Source organism: Anomalospiza imberbis, chromosome 2, assembly GCF_031753505.1.
Source record: "Anomalospiza imberbis isolate Cuckoo-Finch-1a 21T00152 chromosome 2, ASM3175350v1, whole genome shotgun sequence".
Classification (NCBI taxonomy): Eukaryota; Metazoa; Chordata; class Aves; order Passeriformes; family Viduidae; genus Anomalospiza; species Anomalospiza imberbis.
The window spans coordinates 10,577,777-10,600,730 of NC_089682.1; the positions used below are offsets into that span (position 1 = coordinate 10,577,777).

General features: G+C 33.9%; 1 protein-coding gene across 13 annotated transcripts in view; it reads left to right on the plus strand.

Moving 5' to 3' along the window:
• DMD (dystrophin) overlaps nucleotides 1-22,954 on the plus strand; it is a 1,045,484-nt gene that overhangs the window by 410,801 nt on the left and 611,729 nt on the right. For all 13 annotated transcript variants that reach the window (XM_068179791.1, XM_068179794.1, XM_068179795.1 and 10 more), the window contains 5 exons: nucleotides 536-685; nucleotides 7,953-8,114; nucleotides 14,469-14,579; nucleotides 18,170-18,343; nucleotides 19,984-20,139. In XM_068179791.1, the coding sequence (XP_068035892.1) occupies nucleotides 536-685; nucleotides 7,953-8,114; nucleotides 14,469-14,579; nucleotides 18,170-18,343; nucleotides 19,984-20,139 (753 nt within the window). The remainder of the gene's footprint in view (nucleotides 1-535; nucleotides 686-7,952; nucleotides 8,115-14,468; nucleotides 14,580-18,169; nucleotides 18,344-19,983; nucleotides 20,140-22,954) is intronic.

Sequence of the window (22,954 nt, forward strand, 5' to 3'; positions counted from 1 at the left end):
AACATTCTTAAAAAAAAAAAAGAAGACCTCACTTCAGTCAGTCAAAAAAATGTTGAATGCTTCAGAGAGGGAAAGTTTTCATCATAGCAGTGAAACTTTTTTTATTATTATTTAATTTGTATCATGGATCTTTTAAAATTAGTAGAAATTAAATTAATGCTTGTAGTGCATCAAAATATGAAATACTGCATTGATAATCCATTTTTGCTGTAGAATTCCATCCATTTATATACTCAAGTAGGTTTTTTATATTAAGGTAAAAGTACTTTCACAGAAGTCTTTAGGCATAGTCCACATCCTTAAATTTCAGCAGTAAATTTATTGCTATATGAAAAATCTTTGTGCTTCGTAATATGTAGTATAAAACATTACTTGTCAAGTCATGGAACATAAGTATTTCACATTTTTTCTCTACTTTTATTGTATATGAAATGTGAAATTTCTTTCTTATATTTTTAAGGCAAAATGGGATTGCTTTGTAAAACCTTATTTACAAAAAGGAAAAATAAACTCCTTTTTTTGATTTTTTTTTCAGTCTTTGGAACGTTTAATGAGACATCCAGAAGATAATCGCAACCAGATTCGGGAAATGGCTCAAACTTTGACAGATGGTGGGATCTTGGATGAATTGATCAATGAGAAACTTGAGAAGTTCAATAGTCGGTGGGAAGAACTTCAGCAGGAGGTACAGTTAATGATCGTCTCATTAAGTAGAGGACAGTCTAATACCATTTCAAAAATAAGAGTTATTTTGTTGGTACAGTTCCTAAACAGATCACAAACACAATTTTACATTACAAGTGGTTTCATGGGTGTGGTGGGCTAACTCCAGTAAGCAGCAAAGGACCACAAGACTCCACATCTGCTGGTACTTTGGTGGACATTATAGAAAAGCTAGAAATCTCCTGGATTGGGATTCGGATGATTTTATAAGGGAATGAAAAAAGGCATAAAAGCAAGTGATGCAGAAGAAATTACCTCCAGGAGACTAATGTTCAACCAGTCCCCATGCAATGACAATTTTGGAAATGCTTTTCCCCACCTCTTTTTGTTGTTGAACATGGCCCTGTGTGGTGCTCAGGTCAGCTGTGTCCTTTCAAAGCCCAGCCTGCTTGCTGGAAGGAGCAGAGTGAGAAAGAGAAGACCTGGGCGCTGTGGAAGCCCTGCTCATCAATGGTTGAAACATCCCTGTGTTATCAGTGCTGTTTTGGCCACCAGTACAAACCACTGAACCATACAGGCTGTTGTGGAGAAAATTAACTCAGTCCCAGCCAAAACCAGTAAAATGGGTAACCCCAAACTTTCCAAATCGCAGTGACCTTCTAGTGGATTTAATCTTCAATTGCATATATAAGATGTTTTCTCTGACAAAACTCTTAGTGAGAAGCAAATTATTTTAAAACTCATTTTGAGTAATAGCTGTTACAGATATTTTTTTTTTTATTAAACAATAAGTGTATTTGTGTAAATGAAAGGGTTAAAAAGACACTTCAGTAAAGAAATGTGTAACACAAGTAGAGACAAATCTAACAATATGCTATAACTATCAGCTCAGTACTTTGGTGAAGATCAGGAAGAATTATTAGGGAAAGACCTAGCAAAGGATGTAGACAGCCCCTTTATGACTGTAACCAGAACATGCTTGAAGATAAGCTATGAATACTGTCAAAAATTACTCAGTTACAATGATATAATTGATGAACAAGAGCAGATTTTTGGAAAGCAGCTGTATTAGAAGGATGACAATCTACCATGAAAATGAAAAAAAAGCTTTTTCGTTGTGATAGAAATATACTTGTTTTTGAAAACAGTGGAAGTAAAAACACCACAATAAAATTATAAGAGGATCCTCAGCTGTTCTGAGAATAAACTTGAAGGATGGGGAGGGAAAGAGCCTGGTGGTAGTTCTGGTGCAGTGCAGGCATTCACATAATTCTGTGTAGCTGGACAGTATCTGAAAAGTAAATATAAATTTCTGTATACCATCTCTTTTTGTAGCCCTTATTTTTATTTTTTTAACATCTCATTTCTCTTTAAAAGCAGATACACTTTCTGGAATGCTGCTTCTTGGTATTTGTTATGTTTTTACTGACTAGAAGACTAGGAATATACAGAAGACTTCCAAGGTGTGAGAACACACTTCCGAATAGTCTTTTTAAATGATAGTTGAATATTATTTAGTCATCACTCATAGATATTAAATCAAAATTCTTAAATCTTCAGAGATTTAGTGTCAAAAGCACACAATGAAGATGTTGCGTGAAATTCTGGAAATAATTTGGATGACTATATAGGCAAAATGTATTAGAAATGTATTCAGTGATCTCCAATTTCTTTCAAAGAATAAAATTGGGGTGGAAGTCTTCTTTAAAAGCTTCTTTGAAAGCTTGATCAGATATTGAGTAGTTAAATACTAATGGTGAGATCTGAATCTGAAGTGGAAAAATATGGGGCTTTTTCATAGATTCCTGATACTAAATTTTCTGTGCTGTTTGTGTAGTCTCTTGAAATTCAGGCAGCATTCTACTTTTATAAAAATATATTGCAGGCACATAACACAAATCAGTTAATGTTCAAGGTCACTTCTTCAGACAGGCTAATTGGCAATCCTAAAGTGGTTGAGTTACTTGTTTTTATATTAATAATTTTGCGGGTAATTACTGAGACGATAAGATCATGTGGGCAGAAACTGATATGTGAAATATTTATTCACTACTAATAGAGCAACCAAACCAACCCACTTCTATATGAATGATGCTGTAAGACAATGCAGCTTTGCTGCTGAGATGGAGATTCATTTTTAAAGGCAGATAATGGCTTCATGTTTGTGTGCCTTATCTTCTTTAGTTAACAAAGAGTGAGAGTGTTTAGTTTGCTTTTGAACATTTGGGGCTGACTGATAGCAAGGTATACCCTATCCTTACTTTTCAAGGACTGATTCTCTTACAACTATATATATGGGATTTAAGGAACACTGAAGAATTTGAAGCAAATATTGCAAGCAACTATCAATGCTTAAAGTGATTTACATCCTGTCCAACAAGCTTCGGAAATGTCAACCAGGTGTTCTTGAGACTGTTCTTGCAAAAAGCTGTACAAAACAGTATTGTTTACATGGGCTTTACACTAGACTGAATTGCTATTATTTGGTCCTGTCTCTTAATTCATTTTAGGAGTCCCCTGAAGATTATCTTTGGTTTCTTTCAAAGAGCACACATTCATCATTTGACATAATTTTTCTGTTTTGCTCTCGTCTCCAGAGGAGAAAGACTATTTCATGCCCCATGTCCACATAATTGCTTTGAAGGCTGCTAAGAGGGCTACTTTTACAAGTTCTGAGGCATTATCTTCTGGCAGTGATAACCTAAAGAGATAGAAAAGTCTTCTTTGGTATAGTTTGCTGTTTTGGAATTCAGTTGATCAAAGTTGAATATCACTTAATGGCTGGGAGGTGAAATATTTGCAGCCATTTACTCAATAAGCACACTGGGTAATAGTCCTAGAACTTACAGAAAATTTAGTTCTAGGTTGGAGGGTATTAAAAATTCTTGGGTGCAAAGATAATGTTTTGAATTTTTTAAAAAATGTGTTTCTAATTAACATCTAAGTACAAACATTAATCCACTCTGAGATTAAGTGGAGATTAATGCGCTTGGAATTTGATGCGAGGGATACAGAGAAGTTGTGATATACCTCAGTCACAACCATTATATCACCAAGAGTCAGGCTAAATTTTAAAGTAATTTAAACAAGTTATGAAGTAATTTTAAATTTTCCTAATTTTAAACTTTTCCTGGGGCAACATTTCTCAATAACACAAGAGTATAGCTGAGACAAAAACAAAAAACCACCCAACAAATTAAGATTTCTGCCTTTCTTAACTGACCCTTTTCCATGAGCTGTAACCTATAAGATAAATAATGAATTTATTTATGCATTTTAAATAAACATACCCTGTACTGAATGTGCTATAATTTTCAAAATATTTTGTTCCGTTATTCTTCAACAGCCCAACTACTGAATACTGCCTCAACCACATGATTTGGTTTTAACCTTAAAACTCAAACCAAGATGTTAGTAAGCGCATGTGTGACTGATGTCATTAAATAGGTGAAATAAAATATTTAAGCAGAAAAAGTGACAATATATAAAAATATAACATTATAACATTCAACATCAAAGAATTAACTATGGTCCTTTCCATTAAAACTTCATTTTATAGGGATAATATGCAATGTTGCTTTTTCTTGCATTTACCGTTGACCTTTGGTAAATTGTAAATCGGTTTATGCAGGACATCATATCATAAAAAGTGTTTTGTTTATCATCAAAGCACTAAAAATCTATAAACACCCTGCAGAAAGTAAATATAAAAATTATTCCATGTTTTTTTTTTTAATTTCTCTTTCATTCTGATAGTGCGTAACAGCAGACTTTTTTTTCTTTGAATTAGTTTTTCTTGACAGCTGTCAACATTTTGCTGTCTCAGAAATAATTAATCTGTTTATTTTCCTGAGATTTTCTATTTAGCAATTAACTGTAAGCCACTTCTCTTTAGAGCCCAAAGCCTTCAGCTTTTTTGACTATGATCTGATAGCAAAGCTGGACTTCTTGTTTTGTTCTCAGACCCATTTACAAACTACAGTGTAAAACTATCTATTTTTTTCCACAATGTAACAGAAAACCCATAATATTTCATTAAACAAATAAACAGATGAACCACCCAGAACATCATAAATTAAATATTTTTATATCATTAATATTTTAAATTTCAGCTCTGAACTCTCACACGTCTTTAAAAAATAAGCCTATGTAGATTTTCACACAGACAGGTGTGAGTTGGAAGGACAAATTTGAAACTCAGGTCCACAGATGTAAGTGTGTAGAAGGACTACTCCTTTTTGTAAAGCATTCTAATGCTTGTGCCCACCATCAACTCTGTTCTACTGAAAGAGAAAAAGGTGCCTTATCAATATTGTGGCATTCCCCTTGATTGAATTTGTTCAATATTCTGCAATGCCAGTGGTAGTATCAGGAACCTACTTAGTGGAAAAGATTAGATCTTTGAATAAACTGTTGTGTACTGGAGAAATATGTTATGTTACATGAGTGTATCATACCTTTTATAAGATTACTGTACAGATTTTCAATCCATTTGTTGTGGGAATTCAACAAGGTCAGGTATGAGCACGGCTTTAGATGAATGTGCAAGGCAGGGTCGGTTTCCAGTAAGCAATACAGGCAAAAGAAATTAAAGTAGCACCTACTTATATCTAAGAAAATCACCACAATTCTGAAGGTACTATTTCCCAAAATCCACCTGTGTGTCTCTTCTCCCATTGCCAAAATAATTCCTCTGTTCTACTGCTGCATTCATGTCTTGGTCTGACATCATCCATTCATTCACTTAAACTGTTCACAACTTTGGGAAAAGATGTACTTTCAGCTCATTTGGAAAAGGCAAAATGTCACACAGGTTCTCAGGCTGTAATAAAATTCCCTCTGAGGAGGATGAAAGGGGAATTTTTTGTCTTTGTGTGTGTGTTGTGTGCACATAAACACATCAAAAGCATGAATATATATTTATCTGACTTTATATTTGCTTGAAATACAAGTGTAAAAATTCAGACTCAGGCGAGGACTTGCTGTAATTTTTTCTCAAGCTTATCTGCTATAATATTTTATCAATGAGTTTGGGAATCTTTTATTTTTTCCAGTTGTATTCTAAAATGGGATTTTGATGTACATAGTTTCTGATCATATCAGCACAAAGATGACAATTTTTCAGTCACCACTTATTCTTGATAGGATTTTAGGTCTTTGGGAATTTGCATGCATTCTGCTACTTCATTGCATGAATGCACTCTGCTTCCCAGGCTGACAGCAAATGTATCTCTACTTAAAAAAATCCCTAATTTCAAATAGTAGTTAGCATGGGACAGCATTTAACAGAGGTTCAAGGTTTCAGGTGTTGCTATAAAGCTAGTTCATCAGATAGATAGAACACCAAATTGGTGTCCAGTATTTTGAATTCTCCAGAAAGTGCAGACACTTATTTGGGTGACTCATAAGAATGGAACTTTCTAGGAGTCTTGTTTTAAATGGTGAGCTTCTCTGCACATAAGGGCCCTGCAGCCCTCAGGAGGAATGGATTCTGCAGTGTGTTAGTCCTAACAGCAAACAACAGAAATCGGTAAAAGCAGGGAAGTTCTTCCATGGTTCTTCCATGCTTCCAGGAGGATGACCTTACCCATTAGGTGCAGAAAGCCACTTATCCTGTTTCTGATCTAATCGTGATGCAGATGGATTGACAGAGAGTCTGTGTCATGGCCAGGCTTCCAAATCAGCAGCAAGTAGTGCCAAGGTAAATGGAAACAGTGATTTTTAAACTCACTGTTTTGAATAGGCTGAGAAGGTATCTCAAATCAGATGAAGATAAAAGTCATTTAAGTAGCAAGCCTTAATATTGAAGTAAGGTAATAATACCTTGGTGGTTTAGGTGCTCCCATTAACACTGACGGCATGAGTCTGATATGCAAAGCTGCTCACTTCCAGAGAAGGTTCCTGGAACTTGCAGTGATACAAGATTATCTGATCAGTTGTTTTGAAATAGCACAAAGCAGCTTACAAAAACAAATATAGAAAATACTGCTTGGATTCCTAGCCTTTAACTAAGTCAAACAGCTAGTGAGAGTGTTCACAAGAAATCATCTTCTTCGTTTGTCAAACATGGAGCTCTGTGAGAATCTGAGCTCTGTGAACAAGGGGCAGCTATATCAAATATTCTCACTGAATTGCTGAGAGAGATTTTTGTTCAAGGAAAGAGTGTTGTAATGGGTATGAAATCAAATTAAAGTATTGCTGGCTTATCAGAGAGAAAAAGTGTGATTTGACTTGAAAAATGGCAGAATACCTAGAAATGTTATTTAAAGGGTGCTTGCTTTCACCTTTGATTCATGTTAAATTAAGTTAGTCACCTTATTCTGTGGGAAGCAATATGGCTGGACTTGTACACAGAAAAACCGTGCTGTATTTGAAGTTGTTGGTAATTACTGTGTGCTTTGTATAAAGCAGAAACTCTGCTAGGCAGTAGCTGGGGTCCAAATAAAATATGAGTCTGTGGGTAGACACAATGACAGATGGAAGAATGTACCAGGTTGTTTGTTATGCGTTAAATGCCTTATTAAAGTGTTACAAATACTATTTAAAGTTGACTCATTTATGTGAAGTGTTTAATATATGTGTGTTCTAAGGACAGCTTGGATGGAGAATTTATTGTCCTGATTTGTTAAACCATAAACTGAGCTCCTTTGAAAGAAAAACATCCTTCTCCAAAAAAGGATTGTGTAAAAAAACATGGTGGCGCTGCTGGTGGAGCAGAAGCAAGATTCAAGTTCTTAATTTTTTTTCCCACATGAGGAAGGAAGCAGGCATTGCCTCTTCCAAACAGCTATTTATGCTTCATATGAGAGAAATCCAGCTCAACAGAGTCTTTATCCTTCTCACTTACTGAGGTGGATTGCTTTGGATAGGCTTGTGATGACAGTAACCCTATTCTCAGTAAACAAAGTCTCTTGAATTATATAACAAGATCAGGAGGACCTCTCTGCCTCAGAAAGAAAGGCAGCACTGTCAGGATGGTTTGCTTGTGCAGCTTTGCCATCTTGCACTCTGAATAGAAATCCTCAGTTTACACTCTGTTTTTTTTTTTTGGGATCCTTTGCTTTTTAGAACTTGTCTGTGCAATCTGAGTGTTGTTTGTTTCTTAAGGAGAAAACTGAATGGGTGGCAAAAAGATGCGCAATTTATCTTACAAAAAGGTGGATGGGCACAAGTCAGGAATCCTGTGTCTGAGTCTGTGCCTGAACTTTCTCGGGGGAAAAAAAATGTGGAAAAAAGTGTATTATATGCATTATTACTTTGAATGCTGATAACATTGTCATTGTTTCTAGGCTGTGAGAAGACAGAAAAGTCTTGAGCAGAGTATTCAATCAGCACAGGAGACTGACAAAACCCTGCGCTTGATCCAAGAGTCTCTGGCTGCTATTGACAAACAGTTAACAGCCTACACTGCAGACAGAGTGGATGCAGCACAGGTCCCTCAGGAAGCACAGGTAAGTTGGACACAGGTTGAGCCTACGTGTTTACTAGTTTTCTTAATTAACCAAAGAGTGTTTGGTTGTCCCTCAGCCTCTCTTCAAAGAGGATTTGCAACATGATCAGCTAGAAAGTGCAAGCAAATTTTGTGTAGGATTACTTTGAGAAGTTTAAGCTACTCTCCTAGAAAAGTCATATTTTCCTTCTGTTTTATATCATGTACCAGTCAGGAAGATGTAAAGGACCATAAATGTCATGGAAGACTATGCAGTAATTTTAAAAAGGCAAGGATAAACAACATGGTTCTTTAAAATCCAGCTCCCATCCTAGAAAAAGGAAACTCATCATCATCACTACTCTTAGATGACTCTTGCAAAGTTGAGTATGTGGTTTATTAATAAATTATTGAAACACAGACAACATTGTTAATTATTTCATAATGTGCACATCAATGTACTTATATTTAAATTTTTACAGCTCACATAAGTTCAATATAAAAATCTTTTCCCTATATTTACACATGGTTTATTTAGCCTTTGAAATAAAAATTTCCATCCAATTATCATTTTTGCTTGCTTTCTTTCTTTCTTTCTTTCTTTCTTTCTTTTTCTTTCTTCTGTATGGTCTGCTTTACTGCAGGATTAAGAGGGTAAAATTATGAATGAAATAAATCCAAACAACTCTGCAATAAAACTATCAACACTCTACAATGTTATATACCTCGATTTCTCTGTTAATTCCATCTAAATTTAGGCAGTAAGATTATGAAAGTAAACAGGGAAAAAAAACTGCAGGGAAGTTGAAAAAGAGTGCTTTTATAATAATATTAGAAGAGATATTCAGTAATGGGTTTCTTGGCATGCCTGTAGAGTTCTAAATAATTCTAAAAAATAATAATCTTTTATAGAGTACCTTAGATGATCTTAAATATATTCAGAGCTGAATATATTCACCCCTGAAAATAATTTTTTAAATGTTACTATGTCTTTTGTAATTAACTTGTAGATGGATGTACCTTTCAATTGCGTTTTGTCTGTGTGCGCTTTGAGGTACATGCAGGTATTTTTGTGTGTATGTTGGGACTATAAATGCCATCTTTGGAAAATAGGATCACATCTGGATTCAGTCTTATTTTGAAAATATTTTTTTATCCTACTTTATTTTCTTCTAATTTATATCACTATAATATCACATTTTTAGAAAAAATTGTTTCAGTTTGAATCCTAAACAATGTTAGCTATCTGTTGACTAACTTGAATTACTTTTCTTCTTCCTAGAAATACGAATGATGTAAGAAAATTTTTTAATGAGATAAAAATTAGCATTTTTAAAAGATCTATCTCTTTAATTTCTCATCTGGTAATTATATGAAGTGAATACATAAGGAAAAATTATATGAAAATGTACTTTTTTTGTTTTTCTGGTGGGTTTGGACCCTTACATGTTTCACATGTCCCAAGGATCCATCTGATTTATGTGCATTGTCAGGTACCATATTGGAAATTACTACAGACTGCGTAAAAGGAAGTGATTCAGAACTTCAAAAACTGAAGGAGCACAAAACCCAATCAACCTTAATTAGCACACTCTCATAAGAAGATTTCAGTTCAGTGCCTTTATAGAACTTGTTTTTTTTCTAGAGATTTTATTGTCCAATGTGTCGTTCTCCTGATTGTATTATATCCACTGTGGGAAAACCAGCATAGAGGCTGCTGAGGTTTTCCCTTTTGTGTTTTCCTTTTATGGTGCCAGTGAGACCTAATGAAAAAAAACTTAATTAACAACTGAACAGGTCTAAAGCAAATATTGAAGTTCTCTGAAGTTAATTTGTGAATCTCTTTAAAATCCTTAGAGGGAAAAGGAATAAAAAAATCATTTTTATGATTGGGTACATGGACTGAGTCATTCCTCCAGCAAAGAGCCACCCCAGCCAGTGTCAGAATAGGCACATCCTGAATGGCCACGTCTCCTGTGGAGCTCTGCTGGCACCATTCTTTTGTAGAGCTGAAAACAGTTCATTCACATAAGGTACCTAGAATAATGTCTGCACAGCTGGAATGGGAATCTTTCAGTCACTGATGTTGCTTTCTGGGCAGGGATCAGTTTATCCATGCTGAGGGATTTAGCAACCCATTCAGCAATATGTGCTGCATTTCTAAAAGAGTGTGTGGGGGAATTTATAATCAGAAAGATGCTGAGCTTGGGAGCTCTCTGTATTTGCTTTAAAAATTTCAAATCCATTTAGAGCATTGATAGGAGGAATGATCTTTGTTTCAGCTGATCAGAAATTAACCTGAGGAAACAAAATTATATTTAGCTCCTCTTTATTAAGTGAAATGATCAGTTTAGATTATTCAGAAACTTGATAGAAGGAAAGGGGAGTCCAGTGTGTACTGTTCTTAGGATCACTTTTTGATTGTAAATTCTGTGTGCTTCTTACTCCACCCTGTGGCGCTGAGACTTTAGTGCTAGAAAACCAATGATACCTGAATTATTTGGAGTACAACTAACGATGATGTTTTCAGACATAAAAAACCTAGCAGCATCTACATGGATAAATCAGTTTAGATTCCTCAAGGCTCAATTATGACAAAACCTTGAGCGAGGTAAATTGTAGAGCAATATTCCAAAAGGAAAGATTATTTGTTTGTATGCTTGATCTCATGATTCCAGTGAAAGAATTTTTCATATTTCTAAACTTAACAAAAAAATACAGAGAATTAAGTCATTAGCACAAGAATTTGCAGTTGGTGACTTTTTTTAAAGTATTCTTTAATTGACAGGAGAAAAATAAATCTGTACTGAAAGTATTACATTTGTATGACAAAATATTTTTCAAATAATTATTTGTAGGTTTGTTGTCAATGACTTTTGATGGAAGAATTTCTACTTTGTATTTCTGCTTAGTCTCAGTGACTACATGAATATTTTTACATTATGGGAAAGAAAATCAACTTCTTTAAGTTCTTACCTGCTTATGACAAATCACTTTGTCTGTTGTTCTCCCCAGTAAAACTATATAAGTTATGGTGTGGAGAATAACTTAATACTGTGTTTTTTAAAAGTACAAAAATAATTTACCTTTGCAATAAAATCCTTGGATAATTTTAGCTCTGTAGAGTTAAGCACTACATGCCTGGGTATTTTCTAAGTGAAGGTGCCTAATATATTATTTTTATAATATATCTGTGATTTATTCAAAGTTAATGTGATGATACGACGGCAGAATGGTTCAGTTGTTCAAGATGTTACTTGACAAGATGATGCCATTCTTCATTGCCTTCGGACTAATATTTTGGGACCAAGAACTCGCAGTTGTCCACTTAGGAAAGTGTTAAATTTATCTACACTTACCTTTCCTCTGCTGGAAATTGTGGGGTTTGTGTTTTTCAGCCGTGAGTGGATCAGTGGTACGAGCTGATAAGTGTTACTCAAAAGCTTACATTTTGTTATATATTGTTTGAATATCTATGCAGTTTTCTGTACTGTACAGGTTGCCATCCTCTACACATCTCCATAGTATCTGAGCACTGTGTTTTAACTGCATTTATCAAGTCCAACTTGCTCAGTATTGCCTTGTCAGTCATGGTTCTACCCTATTCTGCCTTTCTTTTCTCATTTGGACTCTCCAGTTAATATTTTTTCTGAAAGTTAGTGTCCATAAAAAAGCATGCAGTTTGAGTTAAGAATTACCTTTTTGTCATTTGTGCTGTATCATCTTCTATGTGTGTTACATATGTATGTGATTAAAAGTTTTGCAAATTTCCTGAAAGATTGCCAGTGACAGCAAATGAGAATCCTTAACCTATAAGACACGATAATTTATGCACAGTAGTATTGCTTGGTTACATAAAAGTATGTTATATTCTGATGTTCTAGAAATTAAATGAAGGCAAGTTTTGCTCTTTATTAAGAAAAATAGAAAAGAAATAGACAGGAACCACTGAAAAAATAAGAGAATGCAAGACAATACAAGAAAAAAAATAGTGTTTTCTTATGGACGTTAAGAAGTTCATGCAATAAATTGGTGAGTCAGAAGGCACACAAAAGTCAAAGTAGTCATTTAAAAATTGAATTATAATGGACATTACAGGCAAGTGTTGTAAATTCTTTTATATCTGTTCATGGCTGATTTAATTTTTCTGCCAGTGAGCAGCAGTAGCAAATAAAAAGAAGAAAAAAATGCTTTCCTTGCTATAAGCATTAGTAACTTTTCTTTTAATCTTTCCTCTAATGTGTTCTCTCCAATTCCACATTTTGATGTCAGAGAAGATGACACTTCATCTCTCTCCTGCAGATCAATTTAAAATAGTAAGATAGAACAACCTCTATGCAATATCCCATAATACCTAATTACTTAAACAATACTGTTATCTGTGCTGTGTTGTTCTGACCTATTCAGATAAGAACTGTTCAATTATGTGCTTTCCAGAGTGACTCTGAGGTTGAACAAAGTCAATTAGAAAATGCAACCAAAAAGCAGTTTGTTGATGAGGTGGGAAAACAAACTGTTGAAATGCTTGGGTTTATATAGTATATTTTTTAGCATTCAGACTCATTTCTTCCTTTCATATGCAGTTCTAGCATCCAAGACATTAAAAAGTTATTTGGCTTCAGGTACTAACTAAATCACTACCTGTTTGGTTTGTGTGCAGCACAAAAATGGAAGATAATCCCATTACAATTCAGGCACACTTCAGGGGGAAACTTTAGAATTAGACAAGGAAAAAATAAATGCTCAACAATTAAATAAACCTTCTCGATGGAATCATTCTTTTAATTGACCATTTTTTGTTTTCTCAAAAATTAAGTATCATATTTTAAAAATTTATATTACTTGCTTCAGTTGTTCCTGGCCATTCATTAAATAGCCCTGTGAAGGAGAAGTCAAAATATGAAGAATCAAAAATATAGAATTATGATAATTTAATAAGAAAAAAAATTAAATTTGTAGCTTTCTACTATTTTTTCTTTTACAAATACTTTGCTTTAGAAAAATATTTTAATTCTCCAAATATTACTGAAAAATTTAGTCATACATATTCTTGCAACTAAACTTAGTAAAGACTGAATGGTTTAATGTATCTTTCTTTTTCTCTTAAAATTTACTTTAATACATATTCAATAGAACTTGTGTAAACATGTTTGCAGTTAAGTGTTGAAATACATAAGACATAATAATGGTATACAAGTCATTATAACTATGTAATAGCTGTATTAAGTAGGCAGCATATGGTGTACACAGCTTTGTACTTAATAACCTATGAAAATCTGGTTAAAAATACATGTATATTAATTTTTACTATTAAAGTTACTGTAGTGTAAGATAAATTTATGTACATATATTTCAAATTATAGCTCGTCTTCAGGGCATCTGAAAAACGCTATATGCCATTAAAAAAAGATTAAATAAAAAATTACTTTTTAATGCATGAGTAATAGCCTCAAATGCGTCTCATGATGGGAACATAGCTTTGTGTCCTTATTTCATAGGGTAATTCTTTTCAGTGGTGCTGTCTAGTAATTCTGCTAATAACAATTTCCTTTTTTCTAACAATTTAAACATAATTATACGTGAATCTTCCTCAAGTATATTGCATCAATATATTTTCTGGGAATTCTTTTCCATTACATTGCACTAGCCAACACTGCTTAAGTTAATTTTGTCTTGAAAGGTTGATTAATGGTGAACCAAAAACAGCTGATGTTTTTCTTTGGATCACACTGATTTTGCAGACAGACATAACAAGCAATATGTGTTAGAAAATACATGAAGTTAGTACAATAATGAACTGCTTGTCATTGTGCTTTGAGCTACAGAGGACTGATATTGCACATAGATTCTGGTCATTAGTACGCCAAAAATTGTGTACTGTTTTAGATATAGCACAGCTCTCCAGGATGAAGGTGATGTTATACTTGCAGGATACTTTGATCTGTTTTCTCTCAACTTGCCTGGTGATACTATGGAAATGAGAAGAATTAAGAATAGCGAAACAAATAACTTTTCTATTTTTTTTTCTATGATTAATTTTTAATATTCTTACCAAATGAAAACTGTTGTTTTCCTCCAGAAAAAAATAAATCCACATTCAGTCCTTTAACCATCTTTGCCACCTTCTGCTGGAGCCGCTCCAGGAGCTCTGTGTTTCTCTTGCCCTGCGAAGGCCAGGGCTGGACACAGCACTGCAGACACAGGACTGAGCAGAGAGGCAGGGTCACCTCCCTCGTGCTGCTGCCAGTGCTCTACAGACCGGTCCTGCTCTTCAACTGGTCCAAATAATTAATTCAAAGTCAACTGGTCCAAATAATCTTAATAGCATATAATTTTCCCTCAAACCTTACTGATTGCTGTCTTTGTTTTCCAACAGAAAATACAATCTGAGTTAACAAGCCACGAGATTAGTTTGGAAGAAATGAAGAAAAGAAACCGGGGTAAAGATGCTGCCAAAAGAGTGCTCTCCCAGATTGATGTGGCACAGGTGGGCAAATTTTATTTCTACTATTTTTCCTTCTCATTCAAATTAGTATGAGTGGTACTATTACTCTACCTTGAAGTGTTCTTAAGGTATCTCCTCTGCTTTAGCTGTTGCTTTCTAGCCAGAAAATCAGAGTGGATAAAGCATACCATCCATATCTTCTTCCGGCTCATTTTTTTATTCCAGCCTTCCTGTGTCATTGGCAGCAGTTCTAAGGTGTGCAGGACTGATGTAACCAGCTGGTAGGGGACACCATGTAATAGGGGGTGCTTTGAATGTGCTGAGGTTTCAAGAGGTAAAACTACAGTGGAGCTTCTTTGATGCAAATTTTGAGGTATTGGACAATATTCACTGTCAAAAATAGGTTAAAATATTTGGAGATTTTTAGTAGAGCTACATTTGAAATACAAATTATGCTGAGCTCTGCAAATCAGACATCAGTTTAAAATGTTAGATAATGCATTATTTCATCAAGCTTAATGGATACAGACCTTCTTGAAAATAAAGAAGACTGAATCAACAGTGAAAAATACACATTTTTACCCATAAATGATAGGTTGTTACTATATTGCTGGATTTTTTTTTTTGTTGGCTTTTTTTTGTAGGTAGCAAAATAAATTTTCATAATTCATTAGAAAGAAAAATAATTTAGTTATTGCCATTTTTTGATTCATCCCTGTCAAGTATTTCTAGGCACCTCAGTTTGGTTTTTAATTTTTATTATGGGTATGATTAATTGCTTTTTAGCAGTTAATTTTTTGAAATTAACAAATTGACTTTTTTTTATGTTTCATCTTATATAGAGGACTAGATTTCTTTGCTGAGAATATTTATGTTTCCTCATTTTTCAGCCTTTCTTCATACTAGTTCACCTTCTGATGGTCTCCATGGCAGCTGTGAAGATGCCCATATTTCATCAGTGAAATGCAGGCATCAGATGACTCTGTAAATAAATGTTTGTGAACTCAACAACATGCAAGAGAGCACAACCCTTTCTGGGTGCCTTTTTTATTAATCCACCTCTCTGCAGGCATTTTTTTTTTCTTTGTAAGGTTTCTCTAGCTGATTAAGTGCACCAGTTTGAGTTTTGAAAAATTGGTGGAGGTCATCTTGAGACACTGCCTTGCCAACATTACATAAAATATAAACAAAAAAAGTAGTAATTTACATTCATAATGTAAATATCAACTACCAAAGCAGGTAGAAGCTGAGCCCTTTGTTACACATATTTATGACTATATTTCATTTTAGGCCACTGAACTCTCTTGAATTCTTTTCCATCATTATGTTACCTTTAGGAGTAAAATATATTTTATGAAATCAGTCTTTACTTACTAGTGTCTGAATAGCATTCTCATTTAAAAAAAAATTCTTCTTTTTTTTTTTTTACACTAAGTAATATTTCTAATTTGACATATTTATTCTATTATTTCTTCAATTACCTGGTCATAAAGTAAAAAACTATGAAAATAAATAAATGCATTGAGATTTTGAAGCAACTGGTAACTGTGGCCAAAATTATCCTGGCTTTTTAGATTATTGTAGGCTGAGAGTTAAGTTCTGATTTTTGAACTTAAGGGGAAAAATATGATTAGGAAAATAAAAATCTGTTTCTGACATAGTGATATAGTACCTACTTAGTCCTAACAGACTGAGAATTGTTACATGAATGTAAAATCTTTTCTAATGATTGATTTTTTTTTAAAATTCAGTACTGAATGTTTTTCTGGTCAACTTTTTGAATACATTCTCAATTGTCTCTTTTCTACACTGACAAATATGTTAAAGTATACTGAGACTTTCAGATAAACATCTTTCATTTTCCCGTAATTCTTTATAAATTTTCTATTTTAAAAATGACTTTTTGGAACAAAGTGATCAGAAATTTTATTCAGGTACAAAACGACTTTATACAATGACTTTTATGCTTTGACAGTTACAAAATATTTTTGCTTACTTTATGTTCCAAATTTTTTCGAATACCCACTTTGCTTATTTTGCTGCTTTTAAGTGTTGAGATAATATTTTAAAACTGTTGGTGATAAAAAAAGTATATAATATAGGTGTTACTGTTACCTGTGAGAACTTAAGTAAGAGTGCTAAAAGATAATTTAGATGCCACTTGTATATCAAGTGTTTTTTTTTTCCCCTACAGATCCTCAGTACTTTTCAGTTCTTCAGTGATTCTTCTCAGGTGGCTTTAGTTTTCTCTGCTATTAATATTGTCACTCTCTCTCTTTCTAACTATCTTTTAATGTATTGACCAATAGAAATAGTAACTGATACAGATGTGGCAATGCAAGATTCTCACAGGATTTGACCTTCATCAAATTGGAGAGAATTACGAACTAATTGCATACAAATTTAATGTATGTAAACACACTGAAGAAGAATAAGGCCATTATTCCTACCCTTATTCCCTACTTTTATTGAATTGTCCACTTATTCGTAGTCAGAAAGTCTTCCTTTCTTATCTCATTTCATCTGAATTTCATGAAAAGTGTTTAAAGAGGAAAGTTGTGTGAAGGAGCTGCTGGATATTTACACACTTTTTTGTGGTACCCCAGGTTGTCTGCTGCTTATGATTTCTGCCTCCTTTTCAGAAATCTGATAAATGTGGGAAGGGTTTTTACCAATGCCTATGTATAGACCAATTCTATGCCTTATTTACAGTTTTTCCTCAAATATGTATGACACAGATCACACTGTAGTGGAATAAAGTACCCAGTATTTGAAGATAAAAAAAATCAGAAGTCTGTTTGCAGATGCTGAGTTCCTATTTAATTACTTAGCTATTTCTTAGTGACATTTATTCTTTATTTTTTCCCAAGACAGTTGAAAAACTTATTCAATAATACTTAACTCTGTACTTTTATAGAGAAATTAGTTCTTTTTCAAGTAGATAATTAAAATTTCTTTTATTTTTAATTATTTCCTCTTCCCCTGAGCTAGAGATCATGTGAGCAAGCAGTCTAATTAATCCACAAAGATAGAAAATTGTGAAAATGGTGAAATTAGAAGCCAAGCTTGTCACAGTTTTTTTTTTCTGCCTTCAAATTGCCTTTCTTTTTACTCTAGGTTAGAGTTTTTTTTTAATTGAAATATAAATCAATTTTATACTCTAAATGTTGTGGTTTGTGCTAGACCTACTTACTGCCAAGTCACATTATTTAGGTTTCTTTGAAGGACTTAAAGATTCATTCCTCATACCAAGAAGCAGCAACTGATGGAGTTGAAGAGCATTCACTCTATAATGTGGATGACTTATCTTCAAGCAAATATTTTTCTTTTCCTCACACCCCCAAACATTTTGCATATTGAAAAGTATAAAATTTCTTCTTTTCTTTATGTGTGTATTCAGGCTCTTTTTCCCCAGGCTCTGCTGCATCCAGTGCCCTGGATAAAGGAAGAATATTTATCCTCCAGTGCAGACCCAAGATTCTCTGCCACTGGCATTTTCCCAAAAAGTTTTTTATTCTTTTAATAAGAAATTGCTGATTGACTGTGTATTCTAAGTATTCTGTAACAGGACCAAGACTTGTCTTCAGCATTGATTTGATTTCACTTTCTACTTGCCCATGTTTCCTTTTCAGAAAAAGCTGCAGGATGTGTCCGTGAAGTTTCGCTTGTTTCAGAAGCCAGCCAACTTTGAACAGCGCCTCCAAGAATGTAAAAGAATTCTAGATGAAGTGAAATTGCAGGTGCCCAAGCTGGAGATGAAGAGTGTTGAGCAGGAAGTAGTACAATCACAGCTGGATCATTGCATGGTGAATATTTAGGATGCTGTCTTTCTATTGGCTTTATGCAGAGAAAGCTAAAAATTAGGGATTACTGTCCTTAATTCAGTTATACAAAAAAATTCAAAACCCAAACAAACAAAACCCCCAGGAAAACAACAAAGCCCCCCTTCAGAACTCTAGACATTCACTTTCACTATGTGAGGATACCAGTTAGGATCCCTTTCTAATTCCCAGATCCTATCCTGCAATTGAATTTATCTCCCCATATTGGCTCTATTTTCTATATTCTACAGTCATGGAACTCTGTGACATTACCAAAAGAGCACAAGTCTATTCTAGCCAGGAAACACAAAGCATAATGGAAAACCATAGATTAAAACTTCCATGAGATGGCATGCTATGGCTTTCTTTCAGTTCAAGAGCAAAAGATGACCTGAATATATCCTAAGAAATATGAGAAAAAATCTTTACATATCTCTTTAATATCACTATAATCTTGCTCCCCTTAAAAAATAAAGCTAAACACCTTGTTCTTGATGATCATAAAAAGAAGATGGTAGCAACAAAACTAGCTGGTTTATCTTTTTCTTTTTTATTATTATTTTCTTTTCTTTCTTTTTTCTTTTTTTTTTTTTTTTTTTTGGTTCATCTTTATTTGATTTGTTTAGTGGGGTTTTTTGTGGTTTTTTTTCCCCTGGGGCAATGGCTTGCCTGAAGGTTTCCACCTCCCAATTTCTTTCAGATGTAAATGTAGAAAGAATTTAAATTAAAAAAAAAGCATAGGACAAGTCAATGTTATTGCTTTACATCTTTCATTTTTCTTAAATGAAATTGCTCTTAAATTCAGATTCATGTGAGAATGACATTATTATTAGAATTCTGTGGTACTTAGAAACTCTGTACTGAATTAATATGTCTTCACTCAGCAGCGGCTTTTGCAGCCCTGATGTATTTTGTAGAAAACTTATAATGATTTTAGACCATCTTTAACTACAAGGATTCTCATAATGTTCCTGTTTTTCAAAATCTATTTATAGCATATATTCAGAATTTAGACAATGTGCATCATACAACAGCTTCCTAATTTCTTGGCCGGTTTTCAGGAATGAAGAATTTATTAGCATATTAAGCACCTAGAAAGGAGCTGGACTATATACATACTACTCGAAGTAAATAAAGTAGTAGTTGTAGGTCCACCTCATTTTGTTACTTTTATTAACTAATTTTTTTAGACTCTGGCACTTACTAAATGTAGGGGTAATCCTCTATCCTTCCAGTCTGTAGGTTTAGCAGTATGAAAAAATGACAGATTTGTAAAACTAATGGATATTTGTAGTTGAAATATGTCCAATATTCTGCATGAGTTGACAGAAGATATCTGTTGTTTTTTTAAATACTGCATTATCTAAGTTTTCAAACCACCTCTGTCACAGCCTAAAACAATTAATAATGATGTGTTCTTTCTCATGTATAACATTTCTAACACTGAAATTAGTTTAGTTATTAGTTTAGTTAATTAGCTTTTAGTGACATGTCATTGAGGTCACTGTTTGTAAAGATGGACTGTTCTGAATTTGTTCATTTGGATTCTGAATACTTCCAATGGTCTTTTCTAGTTTTCATGTTGTAATGGTGGTGCTTCACTTTTTATATTTCTATTTGATTAGAAATTATATAAAAACCTGAGTGAGGTGAAATCTGAAGTGGAAACAGTGATAAAAACTGGGAGGCAGATTGTTCAGAAGCAGCAGACAGAGAACCCAAAGGAGCTGGATGAAAGGCTTACTGCTTTGAAGCTGCAGTATAATGAATTGGGTGCAAAGGTAAGTGTTTTTAATATAAAGCCATGTTCTGGAAAAGTGAAAAGTAATCTCGGTGTGGTAAGTAAATGGGATTTTTTACTAGTTCCTTTCAAGGTTCTTCCAGTGGGAGAGGAGTGGAGGCAAAGGCAGTCACCAGCATGGCTATTCAGTTGCTCTGAAAAAAAAAAAACAACCACCTAGAAAAAAAAAATTCCTTTATTACAATTCAAAATTTTAGTTTCTTAATATTGGATTTGGTTTTTTCTGCTAGTTCATTGGTTTTTAGAGTTTAGATGGGGATGTTGTTTCATTCTGATGCCTCAAAGAGTCACTTCAGATTAGGAAATTACTTAGATCAAGTTTTACTTATAGGGCTGCTTCATAAAAGAGAAAAATCTACCTTTTAAATTCGTACTGCCTCTGACTGTATAGATCTTAAAGTATATAATTCCCATCTTTTGCTGTTCAAAAATCTGTTGAACAAAAAAGTTCTTGTCACTGAAGCTTTCTTCAAGAGGCACTTGTGTAAAAGTCAACTAAAAAGAGTAGGATGCACAGGCTGCTAACCAATATTAACTAGACTGAGAAGAGACATTGTGACATTGTTCTAAAGAAGACTTCATTTAAATAATTCAGTTAACACATATCCTTCATTACTCTGTTTTGTTTCTCTTGCCCTCATTAGAACTATTCAAAGAACTTCTGCAAACTGTCAATTTGCTGCTGTGACTGGATGACTGAAAGTTGTGAATGACTGATAATACCTGTTTGTTTCTAAAACTTATGCACTTGAAAAACACAAAACAGGACAGGAAGCAAATTCTTAATTTTTAGATTATAAATTATTCAAATCATTAATTATTAATAGCTAAGGAAACGAGCCCATGGTAATACTGAGAGCCAGTATGTGGTTTAAACAGATAATGAGAATCAAACCCTGGTGACTACAGTATGATAAAGCAGTAAAGTTGTGTTACTTTTGACAGAGATAGTACTCATTAGGGAATCTGAATTAAAACAGTTCTCTCTTGCTAGAAAGTAAAGGTATTATGAAACATCAATCTTTTGAGTGTCAGGAAAACTGGAGTCTGCTTCAGTAGGTGTGGATAGCTGCCATTTGGGATTGGTTAATATGTTTGAACTCTCCATTATTTTAGAAAGGACTGTGGCATTTATTCCTGCATTATGTTTAGCTTAACAGCAAACAGGTGCCATTATTGTAGGAAACCTCTCTTATCTAATGAAGGGATAAAAATGTACCATTAGGGAGCCATTAGTGACTTGAAGTGAGCCATATTGCAAATTGATGTGTCTCAAAAATCTGCAGTGCTGAGCTTAGCTCTGCTGCCCTAGGTGGAATTTCTCACATTTAATTTTGCTCAGCATGGTAATTAGCAGTTTAAGAGAAAGACACAGAAGACCAAATATATAGAAATAAAGGAATTTAATAGCTTATCAGCACTAATTGATTGCATCGAGAAAAAGACTTTTTAAGAGAAAACTAACAATAGTTTTAACTAATAATAAGTCTCAGGACTGAAATTTATGGTCTGAGGGAAAAACACATCTTCAAGCATAGGTTCACTTGTGTGATTTTGTAGGTACTGTTTCAAGAGGCTTTTATAAATAAAGACGGCCTTTTATAAATTATGATGGCCTTCAAGAGGTCCTCATAAAGTAACTCACGATCACATTTTCTGACCCAGAAGGCCTTTAGAGGGCACTGTTTCCTATTTTTCTGTGGAAAATACATCTTTACATTTGAGATACTAACAAACTGATTAATCAGTAATCTGCAATATGCAGTGTATACAGAGTTAATATATTATTTATATAATAAACACCTGTTAGAGATGTATATAGGAACACAAATATTCCCTCTCTGTTTTGACAAGTATGAGTAACTTCATTTTATAATGTACCGGGTGTTTAAAATTCTTAAACAGGCAATCAAGTTCAGGGTAGTACACTTTGCATTGTATTGCTGCAAGGTAATGTTATTTACAATTGCTATTACACTCTTCAGAAGAGGTGGAAAACCTGGCTCCATGTGTGAATAGAGCTCTAAAAAGCTGAGTTTTATGGTCCTTCCCAGGGATTTACCTCTTGGCCTGACTGTAAGTTCTGTGGTCTCATTTAATAAACTTGGCATGCAAGAAAGCACATAAAGCATATGCAGTGAAAAATGTTATGAGATTTCAGTAGTAAGCCTTTACAGAGTGATAATAAATTATCAGGAGCACTTTATAGCTTATTCCATAGGCAAATCTCATCTCCTTACTCAGGGATAGCAAAAGCCATGGACCTGACCTTGTAACATCCTGCTACATTTTAAAACCTCAAATTCTCCTTAGCAGTCAATCTACAAATCCATTTGATCATTGTGCCACTACTTCTTCTTAATGGCAAAGTAGAAAATAGTTTTAGTAGGCGCAGTTTTCTACCACGGTAGAAAGTTTTTTCTATTTAAAAATACTTAAATACAAATCAGTGGCTACAGTGTTAATGTGATTACTATTTGACATTCAAGCTAATTAGGAATTTCTTTTAAATATTGGTGATCCATGGGACACTTAATCCTCCTTCTCTAATCGGATTTTTTTAAACTTCATCACAGCACAGTTGATTAGTCTTTATTTTCTGCTACAAGTTGCCTATTGTCTGTTGTAGTATGGTTTCCCATCTAAGATCTCTTAATTTACTCTTCTGCTTTCTCTACTAATTAAATAAAACATTTCCTTCCTCTCCCTGAAGAGTCTCAGGGGGTTGCAAGAAATTCTGTATTTGCCCTGTTCTTTCAAAATGCAGTGTGAGACAGTCAAGGCAACATAAATAC